This window comes from Echeneis naucrates, chromosome 18, assembly GCF_900963305.1.
Source record: "Echeneis naucrates chromosome 18, fEcheNa1.1, whole genome shotgun sequence".
Taxonomy (NCBI): Eukaryota; Metazoa; Chordata; class Actinopteri; order Carangiformes; family Echeneidae; genus Echeneis; species Echeneis naucrates.
This window is the reverse complement of record NC_042528.1, coordinates 8,781,185-8,800,193: the sequence shown is the minus strand read 5'-3', so window position 1 is coordinate 8,800,193 and position 19,009 is coordinate 8,781,185. Positions and strand designations below refer to the sequence as shown.

Sequence of the window (19,009 nt, the reverse complement as noted above, 5' to 3'; positions counted from 1 at the left end):
GATATCTTTCCTTACTCTTACTCTGTTCATTGTCCAGACATGTGCTTCATTCAGTGTCCACCTCTCTCATCAGGTCAACTTTATTATATTTTGTTCTCTCTGCCTCATCCACAAATTGCCCTCCCTGGCTGTCTGTGACCTTTTAGCCCTTATTGAGTTGGGACATTGTTTTTATTTTTCTTCATTTTTTTGAGGTGAAAAGACTTTTTCCAAAGGCCCTAAAATCATAAAAGGATATTAGAGAGCAAGAATGATTAAAGTGGAGCAAAGGACAAGTACCAAATATATATATATATATATAAAAGTTATTTTTGTGGCAGAAATGCGTAACTCCCACATTGGAAAGAAGTGGTTTATAGGTAGAATACAGGTTTTTAACGTTTTTGAGGTGTTCTGCAAGGAATTGCTATTTTTGCATCATTAGCTATCAGCTTTAATGAAGGTGCTTGGCATTATAGTGGTATAACAATTAAGGATTCATTCCTCCCAGTGAAGAACCTTCTTCTGACCATTTGTGCTGGCCTTAATTTTGCCTGCTAAATTGTACTTCAGAATCTAAAAATTTCTTCTACTGTAGTTGACCTTGACCTCTGTCCTTTAACTTGATGAATAAACACAATAAAGGTACTGATATAGAGTTAATGTTGACAGAGTACATGACTCAGGAAGCTGCTGTTGAAAATTAATTTCTGAGAGCTTTAGCAGGTAATTTTCCTCAGCCATGCCAGTTGCATATCTCCAGGAATGGCTATGTTGGCCATTGATTTTAAACTTCCTCTCACTTAAAGTATTTAAAGATTTAAATTCTTATCGGGATCTGTGATATCTGGAGTTGTCCACTGACTTAACCAGTATCAGTGCTACTGTTTGTGTTTCTGCATGTCTGTTTGGCACTCCCTCCTCATTAGAATGCCTGCTATAGTTTGGATACTTTTTGCCATCTTTACCAGCATGGAGAAAACCATGCTCCCCAGAATTTAAACATCATGAAACAATTGCTGCAAAGCTTGTGTCTTCTGGTCCCTAATTGAGGACCTGTTAAGTGTTTTATGTGTTATCAATGACCAAACGCAGAAAATACATAGGGTAATTTTAGTGTCAATTCAGGAGTGAGTCTTATTCCATCTCAATACTCCAACAAAATTAACAAGAACCAGATCCTCTCTCCCATGAGAATAGCAAAAAGGATGAATATTTTATCCCTCCTATTTAGATCTGCTAAAGCCTTTCTGTCCCTAATACTTTGCATGTTTGTTTTTCCATCACAAATTTGATGGCCAAACACATTGGCTAGCAAATGGTTTGGCGTGAAAATGAAACTGCAAGTGTGGAAAACAGAAAAGAAGTCTGGGGGATGACCTGAATCTTAATTACAGAGGCAGAGGGTAGAAGTGGGAGTATGGACAGGCGTGATTGAAAGAGACAGAAATAAGTGATGGACTTAAATCCGGGAGAAGGCCTAGGATGGAGGGATGAATACTTGAAATGGCAAATGGATGGAGGGATTCTGCTCAAGCTTCTTTCCATCACAGCTGGGATGAATGCGAACGTGTGGGTGCATGTGGGTCTGTTTTTGTGTGTGTGGGCATACACATTCTTGCGCTCATTATGATGAGTTAGTGTGCCTTTTAGGCATGTTTGTGATATCTGTGCATTAATGTACATGTTTGTGTGCTTTTGGAGAGTGTATGATGTGTGTTCTGGTGGGTGAACCTGCTGCTTTGGTGGCTCCCCTGCAGCAAAAGGATTAGCGAGGTGGCACCACTGAAATGGAGCTGATCTATTGGGAGCGTGCGTGAGTGTTTGTGTTATTCTGTGGTGATATCAGCTATGAATCGGATGAGGATTGTGTGTGCTTCGAGTCTGAAAGAGAATTGGATCAGATTACAGAAAATCTTGGCACTATAGTAACTTGAATCCCCACATGAGAGGAGAAAAATGAAAGAAGGAAAAGAAGAGAGCTGCAGTGGAAAGAAAGAAGCAGCAGTGATCATGTGAGAAGAGGGTAGATTGAAACGTACTGTAGGACTTTTGGTTATGCAAAAGCTACCAGATAATGTGACTGGGCTTCTAGAATTGCTTTGTGAAGCACCTTTAAACAGCTTTTCATTTCCAGACTTAGGTACCGTCTATGATCAGCCTCTGTATAATGATAGTGTGCTGTTGCTACAGTTTCCAAAATGAAGGTCATGTGTGCCATAAACTGTTGTCATAAAGACGGTAGCACTCCTCACACCTCCCTCGTGTCACGGTTTACAGCTTTCCCTCAGGCCTTGATGAAAATTTAGATGTAGTGAAAGTTATTTCTCCTTCTGTCTTTTACTTTATCCTCCCCCTTGGCAATGCCAGAAGCACTGCATATTGTATTTTCGTGATGTGAAGCGACCCAGCAATTTCCCCTCAAGGATTGGTTCAGATTTTCTCACATCGGCCTTTTCCTGTGTACGGTATATGAGCATGTGAGAATTGATTAGTACTGTTGGATGTAATCATTCTTCCCAGTGTAACTTAAGAGATTGTTGAAAAAGCCCTTGGTCTTCTGCCTGTTTGTACTTATTTTTATATGAGTAAAGAAATGTAGATAAAGATGAATCAGATTTATTTGTATAGCGCCAAATCATAACAAAGTTACATCAAGGCACTTTACATATAGAGCAGGTCTAGACCAAACTCTTTATAAAATTATTTAAAGAGACCCAACAGATCCCCCGATGAGCAAGCACTTGGCGACAGTGGCAAGGAAAAACTTCCTTTAAGAGGCAGAAACCTGGAGCAGAACCAGGCTCAGCGGGGGCGGCTATCTGCCTCGACCGGTTGGGTTGAGTGGGTGGGTGGGTGAGTGAGTGAGTGAGTGAGTGAGGTGTAAGCAGGAACATGTAGCTACATGAAGTTCATGGAGATGAACAACAATAACAAACTGGATTGACGACATGTTGGTTCAGTCTTTGTTCAGTACTGATGTTGGTAGTTGACTTAGTTACAATCTTCTAACCGATTCAACAAAGGCATAAGGCTGATTCTAATTTGTTTGACAAATTTATCTTTCATGAGATTTGTGAAGAGAAGTAAAATACAGGATATGAAAGTGTTTTTACAGATTTATTATTTTGCATTCTTGAAACAATCCTTCTGATGTTACTGGACATAACAGGTCAGAAGCATCAATTGTTCGTCTGATTTGATTTGTTTGTGGTGTGATGCATATCACAAAGCTGAATAGCATATACCATTTGCTGTGGCACATACGGTGCCTGTCCCTGGACATTTAATTCCCCAGCATGCACTGCTTTCTAGCTGGTAGATGTGGGGCATTGAGAGAGATAGCAGAGGACTGGACCAATCGAAAGGCTTCATGTGCATTTCAGAGTGAGCAATTGATACAGTCCGCCCCTCCCCCCACAGGATTTGCCTGTAATGACAGCAACCTGGCAGCAACAACCTTGAAAGAAAATATTTTTTCCTGTTAGACAGTGTAATTCTGGTGTGTGTCTTTATGGTGGTATTTCGCTGTTTTTCAGCCCTGGCTCAATTCAATGAAAAACCTATGGTAAATGGCCCTGCCCCCCCCAGATTTCTGTTGTTTCCCATTTCTTACTTTTACTTAAAAGACCCAAAAGACAAGCACAAGCCCTTATCTGATATCTCTCTTTTTCTTTTGTCCTTGCAGAAATGAAACGGCATTAGGGACCTCAAACAAAGCTAAAGCTCCACACAGAATAGATTCATGTACACAACCTGGCAAAACCTTTTGCAGAAACCAGCACCAACCCTGTTTAACAGTTGGCTGATAAGAACTCTCTCGAGGAATGGAGGTTTTGTGCATAAAATGAGTTTACCATGACAGATTTTTTAAAATGAAAATAATGTGGAGACAGGGAGCGAGTTGGTATGCTTTTGTCTTGTGATTTTTATTCTGCGCTATCATCATAGCAATGGATTCGCTCAGGAGCTAGATTGGACACAAGGGCTAACCACAAATTGCTGAATCGTAGATACTGTGGCTCCGAAAGCCAATACGGATCACATTTGTAATGTGTCTACACTTACAAAACCTAAATCCCAAACATCAGCCTGCTTTGACAAAGAAGATAAAGATTAGATGATGTGCGGTGCCAGCAGAAAAGACACACACACTGCTCTTGCTAACAAAAGGATAGTAGGAGCACTTCTCCAAACTGCCAGCTTACATCTTTTCAGGGTTACACAAGACAATTGTAAAGTACCCCTCAGCAATGAACTTAGTGTATGCACTGTGTTACTTGGCTTCAAACAGAATGCATTAAAAATGATTTTGACCCAGTGACAGCCAGCATTAGAATAACATTAGCCTGTCGCATGCAGATGATGCCCTATTCAAGTGTTTTGTCCCTGATCTTAGTGCTGTAATATTGGGTCTGAGTTTGATCCAATAATTATTAATGCAGTTTATATGTTGATTTGAATAGCCAATTGAAATATTGACTCAATGAAACTGAAAGCACACTCTCTGAAAATTACGAGTTCAATCTGGACATCAGGTTACTCAGAATTTAGGTTTAGGTGATCGCTGATTTGATGAACTGCTTGACATTTTTCGTTTTTGTTAAGAATGAAATGAAGAGCAACTAGTGGATCTAGGTGGGCAAAGATACAGCACAGACACACAACAGTTCTGTAATAAAAGATTGCTCATTGCGACTGAGATCTTTCCATGGGTGGGAAATCTGGCCACAAGATCAGTCTTTTTTGGTGGGGTTGCAATAATTCAAACCTGTGTCTGCAAACCTGTATCTGATCTGAATTCTTTTATTGTATCAGTCATATCCTAAAGTTGTAATTCATACATTTACTTTTACATGTGAAATTTCATATGGAGTATTGGTTCGAACAGCAGCCGTATGACCTCACCTATTGCCAGTACAGCCCGTTGACTTGGCTGTCAGACCTAATGAAACAGTGACCACTCAGTCTGTTCGACTGGCTCCTACTACCACTCATTGAGTCAGTGTAGGTGAGCGAGGGAAAGTGGGTACAATATTGGGTGACACAAATTGGTGTGTTTATGTAGACTGTGGACCTGTGCAAGGTTCATTTTCATCTGTGTCATTTTTTTTCACTGTTACAGTTTCTAAGTGAGGCCTTCGGCACTGGCCATTTGTCAATCTGTCATCCATTTTGCAGGCTGCACAGGAAGCAAGTGCACAAGTACAATTAATTATGTGGCTGTGCACAGTAGGTTAACAGAGGTTACTCTGGAAGTCTGTGTATTGTGAGAGCAGCCAAGCCTGATGCTAAGATTATATCTACATATGTGTGAGACCATGTACGTAGCTTTGCACTCCATGTCTTCTTGAGGTCATGTGTTCTATGTTAATCTGTAGAGATGCACAAAAGCTGCCATTGTCATCAGAATAAAGGTGGTTTGTATCATTAGGTTTCTTCTGCTTCTATGATGGCCACCCCTTTGTCCTTGTCTGTGTGTGTGCTTGTCCTGGCGCTCATACATTGTAATTTGTTGCAGTCTATAGTTGTGAACTCGTGGGTAGAGGTGTCTATGAGTTCTTTAATGAGTCTGTCTGGTTGAACCTGTGGGGATCTACCGATGCTATAAATGAGAGTAATTTCTCTCTGCAGAGAAAACTGCTGACTGGGAGTCTGAATATTTTTACAGCGACTATGTCTTACAACGTTGCACAGAATGTCAACATGTGCTGCATGTGGGTGTGTGCTTTGCTCCTGATTTGAGTCTAATTGCCTCTTGAGATGATTTCTCTTCACAGCAAATGTAATTCTATTAGTTATTTGTTGACACTTTCTGAGCATATGTTTTACTTGTGCAAAACATTGGTGTACACACCTGATTATTATGCATGATGGACTTTTCATTGTAACTGCAATTCCAACATTTGGGAGCTGTTTTAGGCTGTTTTGTGCGTGCTGTAAATTTCTAATTTCTGCAGTTCTAGCTCAGAGACATTTTAGCCTCTGCAATCTGCCTGTCTCTTTTCGTCTACTCATTTGATTGTCGTGACATTTAGGTTCAACAAATATTGGAAATCAATAAAATCCTGAAAGTAGTAGGTGGGGTTAAACATTTCTGAATAAACATTAGTTTTTCTGTATGAAGATAGGAATAAAATTAATGCTTGCTACCAATATGCTCACCACTAGAAGGAGGGAAATTAAAAACAAAGTGTCTGTTAATCAGTCAGCTTGCTTAGGTTTTCTTTTTTTATCTTTTTGCAAACATATATCTGGCATTTTGCTGCTTTGTTCTGGACATTTGCTCTAGTCTGCTAATATAATTCTGATGTTTGGATGCTGTTTTCTTCCAAAACTTGCTGAAACTAGAGGTATGCCTCATTACATTGCAGGACTCTGATTGCAAGAGATAATCGCTGCCTGGATTGGTTAAATTGGTGAAAATTGTTGGAACCCATATCCGATTGTTTTGCTCAAATCATTTTTGTGAACCCATGTATGAAAAACAATAAACTTTATTTATATAGCAATTCACTATGCTTGCAGCTCCCACAAGGATAAATTAAACCAGATCTGAGAGATTACATCACATGTGATTATGCTGAAAAACTTTATCTTCTGATCCATATTTATGATATGTTTCTTGTTCTTTATCTAACGCAACCTCTGTCAGGTCTGGATGAGGGGTCAGCTCTTAATATATGTTGTTATCCAGATCCATAGTCTCTAGTTCAGAGATACAGTGCCATGCTGCACAAATTTTTGTATCATTATTAAACCTAATTAATTGTGTAGCAGTCTCTTAACTTTTAGGTGATGAGGTGTGTAGACAATCTATCCAATCCGTCCATCATATGCCGATTATTTGTTAATATGTCCTTCCTTCTTTCATATTTATGCTGTATGACATGGATGTTAATCTTCCTGCTGAGCTGAGAAATTGCTTCATATTTGTGTGCGACCTTGAGTCTGATTGCAGTGATGTAGTTTGGAAAGTAGTCTTTTATGAAGATGGGCTTTCAATATATCCCCCTTGATTAATGACCAAATTATTATATTACAGATGCATGATGAAAAAGGGCCCTCCATGATGCCCACTCTATACTCGTGCATGGAGAGAGGCTGTCAGGTCTTTGTTCTTTTGGTTTCACAGTTCATTTAGATGAGTTAACACTACTTCTTTGTCTGAAAACAACTAATATCATTACTTGGATTATTCAGTCCAGTCAAACTGGTTTCTTGCTGTGCTTTTGTGGTGGAGCTCAGAACACTGTAGTAAGGAGTATGTCTGTATATACGACGTACAAAGAGGGTTACTATCTGGAGTGGCTGCAGATACCTGTTGTAAAAGGCCATGATGAAGTGTCCAGCACACTTCCCTCATGAGGTCACAGTCCAGGACATGGTTTCAATAATAATGAGCATTTTCATGAACTACATAACATTTTCTACATTTGAAGAGCACCAAATATTTCACACTTTTTTTGCTGCAGGTGGGATACGAAAATGCAGGGACTGTGGAGTTCCTGGTGGACAAACACGGGAAACACTATTTCATTGAAGTCAACTCCCGACTGCAAGTTGAACACACAGTCACAGAAGAAATCACTGAGTAAGTAGCAAATGTTCCCGTGTGTGACTGTGTTCAGACTGGTGGGGAACTGGGTGGTTACAGCAGTTGTCAATGTGTGTGTGTGTTTTTAGGTATCATCTGTCCACAGACAGGTGTGCAGCTTCAAGGTTAGATGGTTCCCACAGTGAAATTGCTAGAGTAAAGAGTGTGAAGGTCGGAGGCACAAGGAAGGTTGTAGGCTCAGTTGAAAAAGAGTACAGGTGATGAGTATTTGAGAGAGAAGCACAAAAAATGAAGGGGTGCAGAGAGAAGAGAAATGGGATTGACAGAAAGCTGACAACTACAAAGAAACATATGGAGGAGAGAGCTCAATCAGTGCAATCAGTGAAGAGAGAAGCTCAAAGATGAGGTCAGAGTCAGGGTGAGAGACACTGGGAATGAGAGGATAATGATATGAATAGCATTCTGCTCCACCTATGACCTGTGTGATTTGCTCTAGCTAATGCACACAGAGTACATAAACAGCAAGCAATACAGCCCAGGTACAGGTGTATAGGCCTGTCAGTCACACCCAGCCAGTACTGATGTGTGTACACAGGAAAAACCAAAGCCCCACACATTTGAATCTCTGCATGATCATCTTAAATCATGAATTAAAATGACACATTAGCAATTAGTGCAATTACTGAGACTAATGTAGAAATGTATATGGGAAGGGGGAAGATTTGCATGGCCACAAAATTTTTTCATCTGTTCCTATTTCAACCACACGCCTGACAACTTTTGTGTGGTGTATTTTCTGGCTGTGTATCTGTTTCGACACTCGTTTCATTATTATTATTATTGTTTTTTTCATCTTTTGTGTCTTTGTGTAGAGTGTCAAATACACACAAAGCTGTTTGATTACATCAGTATTTTCGCATTATGCCAAAGTAAGCTGTATTTTAAAAAAATAAATAAGTAAATAAACAAACAAACAAAAAAAACTGACACAAAGTGATTAAAAGTCATTGAGGGTGAACATGAGATTCTTAACATTTATCATCATAGCGCCTGGAGTTTTGCGTTACTGTGGTTTATTCAAGCATTTAAACCTGATTTTGTTTTTTATTTATATTTTTTTTTATCTGTCTCAATCTCAATTAATATGATATATATATATAATATAAAGTTAAAAAAGGTGATTAATTGTGATTAATCCACAGCTGTGACCTGATTTAAAAAAAAAAAAAAAAATGTAAATGTTTGATAGCCCTGCTTTTGACACAATGACAGTGGCCTGCTAATGCTGTCAGCAGTCAACTCACAAAGCAGCAGCCTACATGTGGTCAAAAATGAAACAGCGACACAAACTTAATATTTACAAATAATCCTAAATTGAGTAAGATTAAAATCCACCAAAGTTGACTGCTGACTAGTAAGAATATAATTGACCAGTTTTAATTTATATAACAATGTTTTAAAAATGTTGAATTCTTCTATTCTCATCTGTTATTTGCAGTTACTCTTCCTTAAGCTCGCTGTATGGAAAAATTTGCAGAGCGATGCCATAGTCGTTTATCATTCATGTGTTTCATGTACAATTTGTCGCATAAAGATGCCAAGATTTCTTCCTCACACGGCTGTTTAATGAAGTGCTATATCCAATCCATTTCAAATTTAAAAAAATGAGGATAAAGGACACTGACAAACTTGTACAATATTAACATTTTCATCTAGTTGCAATTCTCGAAGGACGCCATCTGGCATTATTCATGAGAACAAAGTGAAATAGGGAGAAGCCAGCACCTCTACACTCTGTTTGTTGTTTTATATTCCTCCTCCTTCTCTTGATGAACTCTCCTCTTAGTCAAACAGCTTTTGAACTGTGTGTGTGTGTGTGTGTGTGTGTGTGTGTGTGTGTGTGTGTGTATTTGCAAACACTCAGATCCACACTTATCCTGGTATTATGCTCATATCATACAGACCATAAGTCAATAGAGAGCAATTCTTGTGTATAAGAGGTTCCATCCTCCTCCAGCCCTGCTTCAGTTTGTCATATTGTCTCTGTCCTGGAAAGGAAAACCTCATAACAATGAGGAAACGTGGTGTCTTGCAGTAATTACTAGAATCTGGGCAACATCCTGCATCAAACGGACCATGTTGAAAGTTTTAACTGTCACAAGCAGCATTTCATTTGCATAGCTTTCATGTCAGGCTGAGGTTTAGCCCTAAGCAGCTGCAGCTGATGGCAGGAAAGAGAACAATTCTACCCTACAGAAACCCAATTTCCGCCCATCTAAACTGTAGTAGAATGCACTCTTTACAAGGGGACAAGTATTACATGTGAGGTGAAATGAAGAGGGGCAACTGCCCTGTGGATTTTATTAAAACATTATGGCCATTAGTTATTTAGCTTTTTTGGTTTCATTCTCTGAGGTGTGTGAGGTCATTTGTTCTTGCTTTCATGTGTTTGAAATTGATTATTACCCAGAGACTTGTTTTAAAAGGTATTTTTCATAGCAAGTTATGAAATTAGCTTCTGAACTTGCTTTTCCCCGGCCCTCCTCCCCATATCACCATAGTTTTAATCTGTCCTGCCTTATGCCATCTTCATCAATCATTCTGTCCAATCTTTCTTCTATTCAGCTTTTGCTTTTTCCAGCTTTGCTGCATTTGAGCTGAACTTATTTTTTTTTCCTGCTCCTTCCATCAGTTTTTGGCTTCTTTTTATAAAAAACCAAAAAAAACCTTTAAGTCATGAGTGAACAATTAGACGAGCAATATCAGCAGGAGGGTGGCCTGCATACTTGCACAGCCGAATTCAAGGATTGTTGCAGTTCTGTGGGATGTAGTGTGACCATTCAGTCATCAGAGTGTATTTGTGCAGGCCGCAATGCCAGGAAGCCCATCATTAGAGTACATATCTGTAACTGGAGTCAAAGGAGCCCTGTCAGCTTCTCCAGCTCTCCAGTTTTTTTCACTCCTCCCTTGTTTTATTGTTCTCATAAGACTGCTTCAATTGTTTATGATCTGTTGGTTTATTTGACTTTCCCTGTATTGCTGTTGTGACTAATATGTGCATCAAAAGAGATTTTGATTTTCTGTGTGTGTCAAGTTGAACTGTTACAAATACAATGTTATCTCTAGGGAGGGTCAATGTAACTTTGATGCAGGTATCATTATCCCACTCCTTCCTTCCTTCCTTCTCATCTATGCAGCTCATTCTCTCTCTCAGCCCTTGAGTCCATCCTCAACTGACTTGGTGCATTCATCTCTCCACCTCTGTACATTCTTCCATCCACCTCATCCACTTTTTACATCTTTTTTCCTTGCCCCATTGCCTTCAGTTCTGTCTCCCTCCCCTGCCATCCTTTCAGCCCTGTCAAATTCTTCCTCTGTATCTACCACTCACTCTGTCACTCCTGTCTGCAGCCGTCACTACCTTTCATCTGCTCCGCTCCCTATCTTTGACATCTGCCTGTTCATTCATTTCTACCTCTCTGTCTACAGCTTTTCTTCACCTGTCTTTGACTTGCATGCCATCTTTTCTCCCTCATTTGAATAAAGTTTGTTGGAGCAGGGAAACCTTTAAAACATCTGGGGCAGTCGCTCTCCAGGACCAGGATCGGGGACCTCAGCTATTGAGGGTATAGGCCACTGGCTTTTCTGCTGACAGAGGATGTTAAGCACACTCAAGCTTTAATAAGTTGTGGGCACTTGTGTATTATATCTCAAATCAGAGTAACATGACATGATTTACTGACATCCACAGCATTCAATATCTGCGATAGAATTTGACTTGGAGCACAACAATTTTGGATGGCAGCCATGAAATTTTGAGCTGCATTTTTTTATTTCAGCATTTTCTGGCCAGTTTGTTTGGCAGTAAAAGAATGAATCGAAATTATTGCCTGCTGCAAGATAGTGATAAATAATATGTTCCCATAGACAATCAGCACATTATTGAAGACAAAATCTCAGAGGTCGTTAAACAAACAGCATCAAATCCATCATATGGACACTGGCTGACATTTACTGGTCAATGCTCATTTTCGAGCAAAAATCTAATACAGCATAGATTTACTGTATTGACAGACTGACAGACTTAACTGTGATCTGCATTTACACCCCAGTCCTTTTGAAGTGCAGATTATAATAAACCTGTTCATGCATGCAGAGTTAGTGTTACACTCTAATCATTTCAGGTTAAGAGCTGCCAGTATTGATCACTGACAGTCCAATTTAATTGCCTTAACGGTAAAATTATTTAATCAACTGCATGATATCCATCATGGTGAACGCATCATTTGCGCATACAGTGGAATGACAAATGTCTGGGTCTAATTTGTAATTAAAAAAAGTCATTGCCAGTTTAGTGTCTTAATGTCAAACAAATGCCCTGAAACTACTGCACAATGTTTGGTGAGTGTGATATTATCTCATACTTTGTTTAATACTGTAATTTTTGCTGGTAAAGGAAAAAAATTTTATAAAATGAAGGAAATGAGCAGCTGGGCAAGTAATATTGGTGTTTAGGAAGTGTATTTGTGTATTCCTTGTGTAAGATAGAGACAAATGCTTTAGAAAGATGCCTTGGTTGCTTTTAGCTGCAAATGTGGAAACTACAGGAAGAGATGAGGTGGCTGGTATAATGTGTTGTTTTTAGCCAGCACTATAGTCAAATTGTGTGTTTTCAATACTGAGAACAAGGGCTGCAGCTTGCCTTTATTACTTTTAATTTTGACAGTTTTCTCGACAAAAATTACCATGCGAGTAAGAGAGCACATTTTGATGTGTTTCAGAGAGTGAGGTAAAGTCGTTATTGGCTTTATTGCTTCTTTGTGTGAGCACCCATATCGGCTTGAATGAAAACACGCCATCATTTCCTTGTCCCCCTCATATGTGGATTCTTGGGCATGTACATGCATTAATGCGTTAGTGCTTGAGGGAAAATGTGTGTTGCACGTGGTTATGTTTTGGTTGTCTAATTAGTCTAAATTGACCGATCACCATCTTCATCAGGCTGAGAAAGGGTGATGGAGAGGGAGTTAGAAAGACAGAAAGTCACAATGCCTCGCATTAATTGAAAGAGGGTCTGACAAACGAGGGGTTAAAAATGGAGAAAAAGAAAGGACATGCAGTGAATTAAAAAGAAAACTGCACAGCCCGTAGCCACTGTAAAAATAAAGCAGAGCGCCCTGCAGGACCAAATTTTCAGGCCTGCGTTGGCTCGATATATTTAAGTCAGTAGAGGACTCCTACATTAATACATCCCACTGTGAAACCGTGTCTCGTCGTACCCTTTTTTTTTTTTATTTCATTTTGTCATTGAGCCTCTTTTGTTGTTTTCTTCTTGCCTTGCAATCTTTCTCCTTTCATCCACACTCTCTTTCTCCAAAGTTTTATATTTATCGTTCTCCCTTTGTTCCCTCCTTGTTGAATCTCGGCTATAGCAGCCAGTATCTCTTGGCTTTGATTTACTCTGAATATGGGAGTTGGAGGATATGCTGCCACATCAGCAATTATCCTTGCTCTCCCTCTCCAGTTTTCCCAACCCTTTTCATATATCTTGGCACACCAAAGAATAAAAAAAATATTCAAGCAAAGGTCAGCTTTGGATCACTGCACGCTTAACAATTAACATACCAAAAACTAGTTGCATGCTTCGTCACTGTGCTGGTTCTCCTTTCCTCCAAGCTGTATGTCCTCTTTTGATCAACATTTCCTTTATTTTTCCTGCAGTCTCTCCATCAACTTATCCTTCCTTAACCTCTCTTCCTGCATTTTGGTTGTCTGTGTTATGTTTTCTTTTTTTTTGGAACCTGTTATTTTTTTCCCCATTCTTCCTCCTCTGCCTCATACTGCTCTTTCTTCCCCTCTTTCTCACTCTGTTTGCACTTACATCCATTTCTGTCTTCATCACCACAAAAAACACATGCAGCTGTAAACCACTCACAGCTTTTCCTCTGGCCACAGAGGTGTGTGTGTGTGTGTGTGTGTGTGTGTGTGTGTGTGTGTGTGTGTGTGTGTGAGAACCACTGACAGGGACATACTGCAGAGATGACATGCCTGGATGCTCTCTAATGAGCTAGATAATAGTATATTATAGTGTATGTGTTTGAGTAAATAGTGTGTATAACAGTGATTACCTGAATCAGCCTTTACATTACAGTATGCTTTGATGCTGGCGTGGAAATTCAGATGAATGTGTAAGCACTGCAGTATACAACCAAATCTAGCACTGGTATTCAACTATTTTCTTTAGCTTGTGTGTGTTACAATGCACATACAAACAATAGTACTTTGTGTGTGTGCGAGTGCACTTGGAGGAGTTATGTTTAGTTTTGTGAGCACGTCATAAAATAATTTTAAGGTGATTATAATTGCGCAGTGAGGCATACAGTGAGTGATTGAGAAGTAAGCAGATGAATAAGAATGAGTGTGTCTCACTGTGCATTTCTTACTGTGTGTTTGTTTCTTGACACCAGGAGAGAATCTAATTTAAGTGTGTGTGTGTGTGTGTGTGTGTGAGGGGAAGAGAGTGAGTTGAGGCTATTTATGATAATGGGAAGGATGCTTATCATGATTATAATCAGAACTGTCATTGTTTTCAGTTGTATAAATAGTTTTTTGTGCACATGGGCAAACTCAACTTTTCTGTTCAATATTATGGCCTTTTAATGACACTGGAGGCATTTACTGGATGCACACTGTACCGTATACTGATTCATACGCAATTAAAGACACTGGCTCTGTGTGTGAATGAAGATAATTGTTGAACATCCAACATAAGTTATAGTGCAAGAAACTTTTTCAGTTTCTTGATGAGACTCATCACTAAATGTTTTTCTAATGGGTAAAGATACTTCCACGGCTGACTGCATGTTTTTAAATGTAATTTTGGAATACAAAGTTTCACAACTATGATGTCCCTTATGCATTTTAGGGCCTACTTCATGAATTTGTCCCTCTTTTGAGCCAAAATGTATGCTTTGGAGAAATAGCAACATGGTTGCATTGGATAATGGTATTGGTGTTTCTATGGTGCTGACCTTTTCTGTTGATTTTTAAATGAATTAAGTGTCCTGTGCTGCTGCGCTATTCTCTTCACATGCGATCCTGACAGACAGCACTCCTGTACAACAGCAACACCATTTAAACCCAAGGCTGGAATTAATGAAAGCCTAATTTGCATGAATTAGCATAATGTAAAAGATACATTAAATTGTAATTTCCATACGTTCCGTCCAGTAATCCCCTTTGGATTCCTCGTAAGCCTTTTCTACAGACTTATGAACCAAGTTGTATCAAAGACTTGATGAAACCAGAGAATTTGGCATCAAACAGAGGTGGATCATGGGTAAAGCCCTTGGACAGATATTCATTTGAAGATGGATACAGAAGGGGGTGGCATACATCATCCAAACCTAGAACATGTAGAAGTGACTCATCCTTTTTCCTATGTTTATAAATGCCACCACTAAGGGTTTGGTTGCATTTGAGGAATTTCTGATTGGATAATGCAGTGAGGAGCCCAAAAGGGTCTGCCTGCCAAAAGGGTTTGCCTGATATACTGTGATATACTTCAACCAACTGAAGTCTGCTGTAAAGGAGCTGAAACATTGTCTATTTAAACAAACCAATCTTCTTGCTTGTCAATATTGTTATGTCACTGCTATGTCGCTCCCTACAATCTAACCAACATACTTGATATGAGGCATCACTGCCTGCATTCAAATGATTCACCAGCCTGTTAGTCAGAGAACTGTGATTGGAATATAATGGGGTGAAATGACAGATGAAATCCCTCCTACCTAGACGTGAAGAAAGCTTTGCCGCATTGCTGGGATGTCCTGCACACCGCAGGGCTCTACATAATTGTATGACGCTGAGAAACCTGTTGAGAAGATCATTTTATTTGATAAGGCTTTCACATAAATTGCTGTTTTGCTGATTTCCCTCACACTAACATCAGAACAGGCATATATACATACATCAAAGGGACATCTCCAATTTGCTCAGCGTGCTGGGTTTCTCATTAAGTTGTGCGGGGCTTTGGTTCATATAGAGGGTGACCCAGTGACTCCATCTCTGCTGCACATTCACCTTTTTTTTTGCATGGTTCATTGGTCCTAAACCTGTTAATGAAAATTCCAGCAGTGAGGATTATGGATTTTGGGCATGGGCAATGGGCATTGGTACAGAGTTTGATAAACCCTGATTTCTGTTGAAAATTTGATTTTACATGTACAACTGTTTGTTTTCCTATTTGCTCAGGTGAATGCATCTGTGTAAAGATGTTTCTATGTAGTGCATGCCTTTTTTTTTTTTTTTCTCTCTCTCTCTCTACACAAGATGCAGGCTTGCAGAGCAAATTAGCATTGGCATCTGGGAGTCATGATGCCATTGTTAAATGGATAAAAGGCAGATAATATAGATTTCATTTTTTAAAATTTTCAAATATTCTATGAAAAAGCCAATAGCCATTATTAACCAACCATCATGGCATCTTGTACACCCAATCCAGTATGCTTTCTTCATGAAATTTTCACATCGTGTTTTTTTTTTTTTTTTTTAAACTAGATTGACCATACCACATTTATATAAAGTCACATTTATTAATAATTACAGTTCCCAGATTTATGAAAATTTCCTGGCAATTTTTCCAAAGAGGCCTAGTTTTTAAAGTTTGCCTTTTCAGAAGGGCACTGGTTGTTTTGAGGATGAGTGCAGCAAAATAAAGACTTCAAAAATAAACTTGACATGTTGTTTACAACAAATCAGGGCGATAACAGAATACTTAATATATATTCGCAATACACACTAAAAAATATTTTACAATTATAATATTTTAAAAAGGCACATCAGAAAATGTTTTGATTCCTACATCACATAGAACACAAAACCATGTTTAGTATCTTTACTTTACTATCTTTACTATCTTTCTCTCTCACCCATTCACCTACGCTCAAATGGTGCAAATCAATTCAATTATGTTTTTGTAATCTGGCAGATATACAAACTGTAGTGAAAACGAAACCTTCTTGGTGTAAATAGTCTTTTCTAAGTTTACTCCACTGTTGTAGAACCAGAGAGGCCTATTTATTCAGATTATATAACGAGAAGAATGAGTTTATGCGAAGTGCCTAGTGTTAGGCTATTTTCATATTTCACATGAGCCCAGATTGAGGTTGATGAAATATTTGCAGCTGTTTGCATGTCACTTTCCTTAAGTATTCCTTAGTTCTCTTAAATAGATCTTACACTTTCTATTTACTGACAACATAATTAGTGTTACCACTTTCTACTTTTGGTTCTGTGTGGCTTAATCTTCTAGTCAACTAAAGTTCAGATGACTGAGGGGGCAGTCCACATTTTGAAAAAGAGTTAAGTTGAAGTTGCTTTTTCATGTCAAAACAGCATCACCATCTCCCTTTATCACCTTGTAGCACACGTCTTCTTCCCTCTTTATTCTGTTTTCCCTCATACATTAATCTCTGCTCTCATTCTAGTGATTCCTCCTGTCTACATACCTCGTTCCTTGCTTTCTTGTCGTACATATACTTTGCACACGCAGAGTGGGCTATCTCTAGCACAGCTGAATTACATTATCTCTTTATCATTATCCCATTTCCTATTTATTTTTTTCTTTCCCTCCCTTCCTCTCTCAGTATTCCTTCATTGCTCTTCTTCTACCCTCATTCTTCTTTCATGTAGTGTTTATTGCATACAATTTCTTTTTCTGCCAGCTGTACAGCCTCCTCATTGTACCTCCACTTTATTCTGCCAAAGCTCATATTTTATCTGGGCTGTTCTGTGACTCAGGGTTGTCATTGAGAGTGCATGTTCCCTTCTATGTATCTGCATGTGTATTCCAATATTGTGTGCTGCTTTTTGGATATCTTTTTATATGGGTGTTCCAGATGTGCGCTGTGTGGCAGCAGATATATTTTAACAACGTGCATTTAGTGAGTTGATGCACATACAGTATCCATGATGGTGTTTGTGTGTATGGGAGAGAGCTGTCAATTAGTTTTTTCTATCTCGTTCTTACCTTTGCGGTGCAAATTTTCAAATGAGAGAATCTGAATTGCATTTTACTTGATCGATAAGGGTCTCTGCGTTTTCAGTGGTTCTTCTTGTTAAATTTTTTTTTTTTTTAATTGATGTTTTTGCAGATTAGTGTAGCTGTTCTTCTTAATTGTTTTATTTAAATTGAATTCTGATGCGTGATTGTAACATTTTTCAAAGCATGTAATAATTTCAGTGATACAGTATTTTTCACAGTAACAATGGCAAAATTTTTGGTATCGTACTGCACAAAATATAATGCACATTCATATGTATTATTTGTGTATCTGGGGTATCAAAGTATTGGCTCCGACCAAAAAACCTCACTGCCATAAATGTCCTTCCAAATGTCCAAAACACTGTATTATTGTTCCTTACTAAATTTCCATTCCTAAGAAGTTACTCTCATTAATGGCTGTGGACCAAGTATGCAACATATTTGATTTGTTGGCTCTGAAATTCATTCCAGAACCGGTATTGATATCAAAGATTTTTTTAAGGATACCCAGCAATAGGGTATGAGTAGATATTCTGGGTTCGTCAAGCATTCTGGCTATGTTTTGAGCCCAGTGCTAAGCAGGACCTGAGATAGGATGAGCTCATTTGACAAACTCAGTGCTGTGTTTGCATCATTGTAGACTGAGGTAAAGTTTTCATTTTTGCTGGAGAACACTTTTACAAGTATGTATCACAGTGTGTGTATGAGGGAGCAGTTCTCAATTTGAGTTTATCATCAATATGAAGTATTCTAATTATTCCAAACCAGGTTCCTAATCATAAACACCAACACTGCTGAGTCAATACAGAGCTGCGGAGATGGACATCCTGCCAATATCTCAGTTTAATTAACCACCAAGGTGTCTTCAAATGCACTCCAGAACATCAATGTTACACGTCAGTCTAGACCTTCAGGAATGTGAGAGCTCCCTCACTCTCACAGGTTCCCAAGATGGCTTTAAATAGCCTGTCCTACAAAGCTGAGACAGACAAGTGAAATATAACTGAGGGGTGAATCACATGGGATCTAATTTTTCTGCTCATGCTCTGTCCAGGGGTTGAAACTCAGAAAGTCACAGAGGTTAAGTTATTCACAATTTTGTGCCACTTGTACTCAATAAATGCAGTTAATCTATACTTGACTTGTTGACTTGTTCAGAGAATATCAACAACTTCTGGACTGGTTTAGGACTGAGCATTATCTGCACATACCAAGACTGACCACTGCTCGGCTTGTGATACAGCCAATATTTACTGTAGATTATATTGTATTAATTGAATCTGATCTTGTAAAAAAAAAAAAAAAAAGCTGTCTTGTTTTGAAATGTTTAAGTCTTGAATTGTTTAGTAGAGGACTTGCAACTTTCTTAGTGTTTTGCATTATTTTTTAAATATATATATTTTTTTTTACTTTTTTTTTTTTAC

At 38.7% G+C, this 19,009-nt stretch overlaps 1 protein-coding gene across 1 annotated transcript in view; it reads left to right on the top strand.

Annotated features, from left to right (window-relative positions):
• The window catches only part of LOC115058673 (pyruvate carboxylase, mitochondrial), a 231,405-nt gene that overhangs the window by 33,728 nt on the left and 178,668 nt on the right, over positions 1 to 19,009 (top strand). Inside the window, exon 10 of the mRNA XM_029526110.1 lies at positions 7,455 to 7,573. Within this exon, the coding sequence (XP_029381970.1) occupies positions 7,455 to 7,573 (119 nt within the window). The remainder of the gene's footprint in view (positions 1 to 7,454; positions 7,574 to 19,009) is intronic.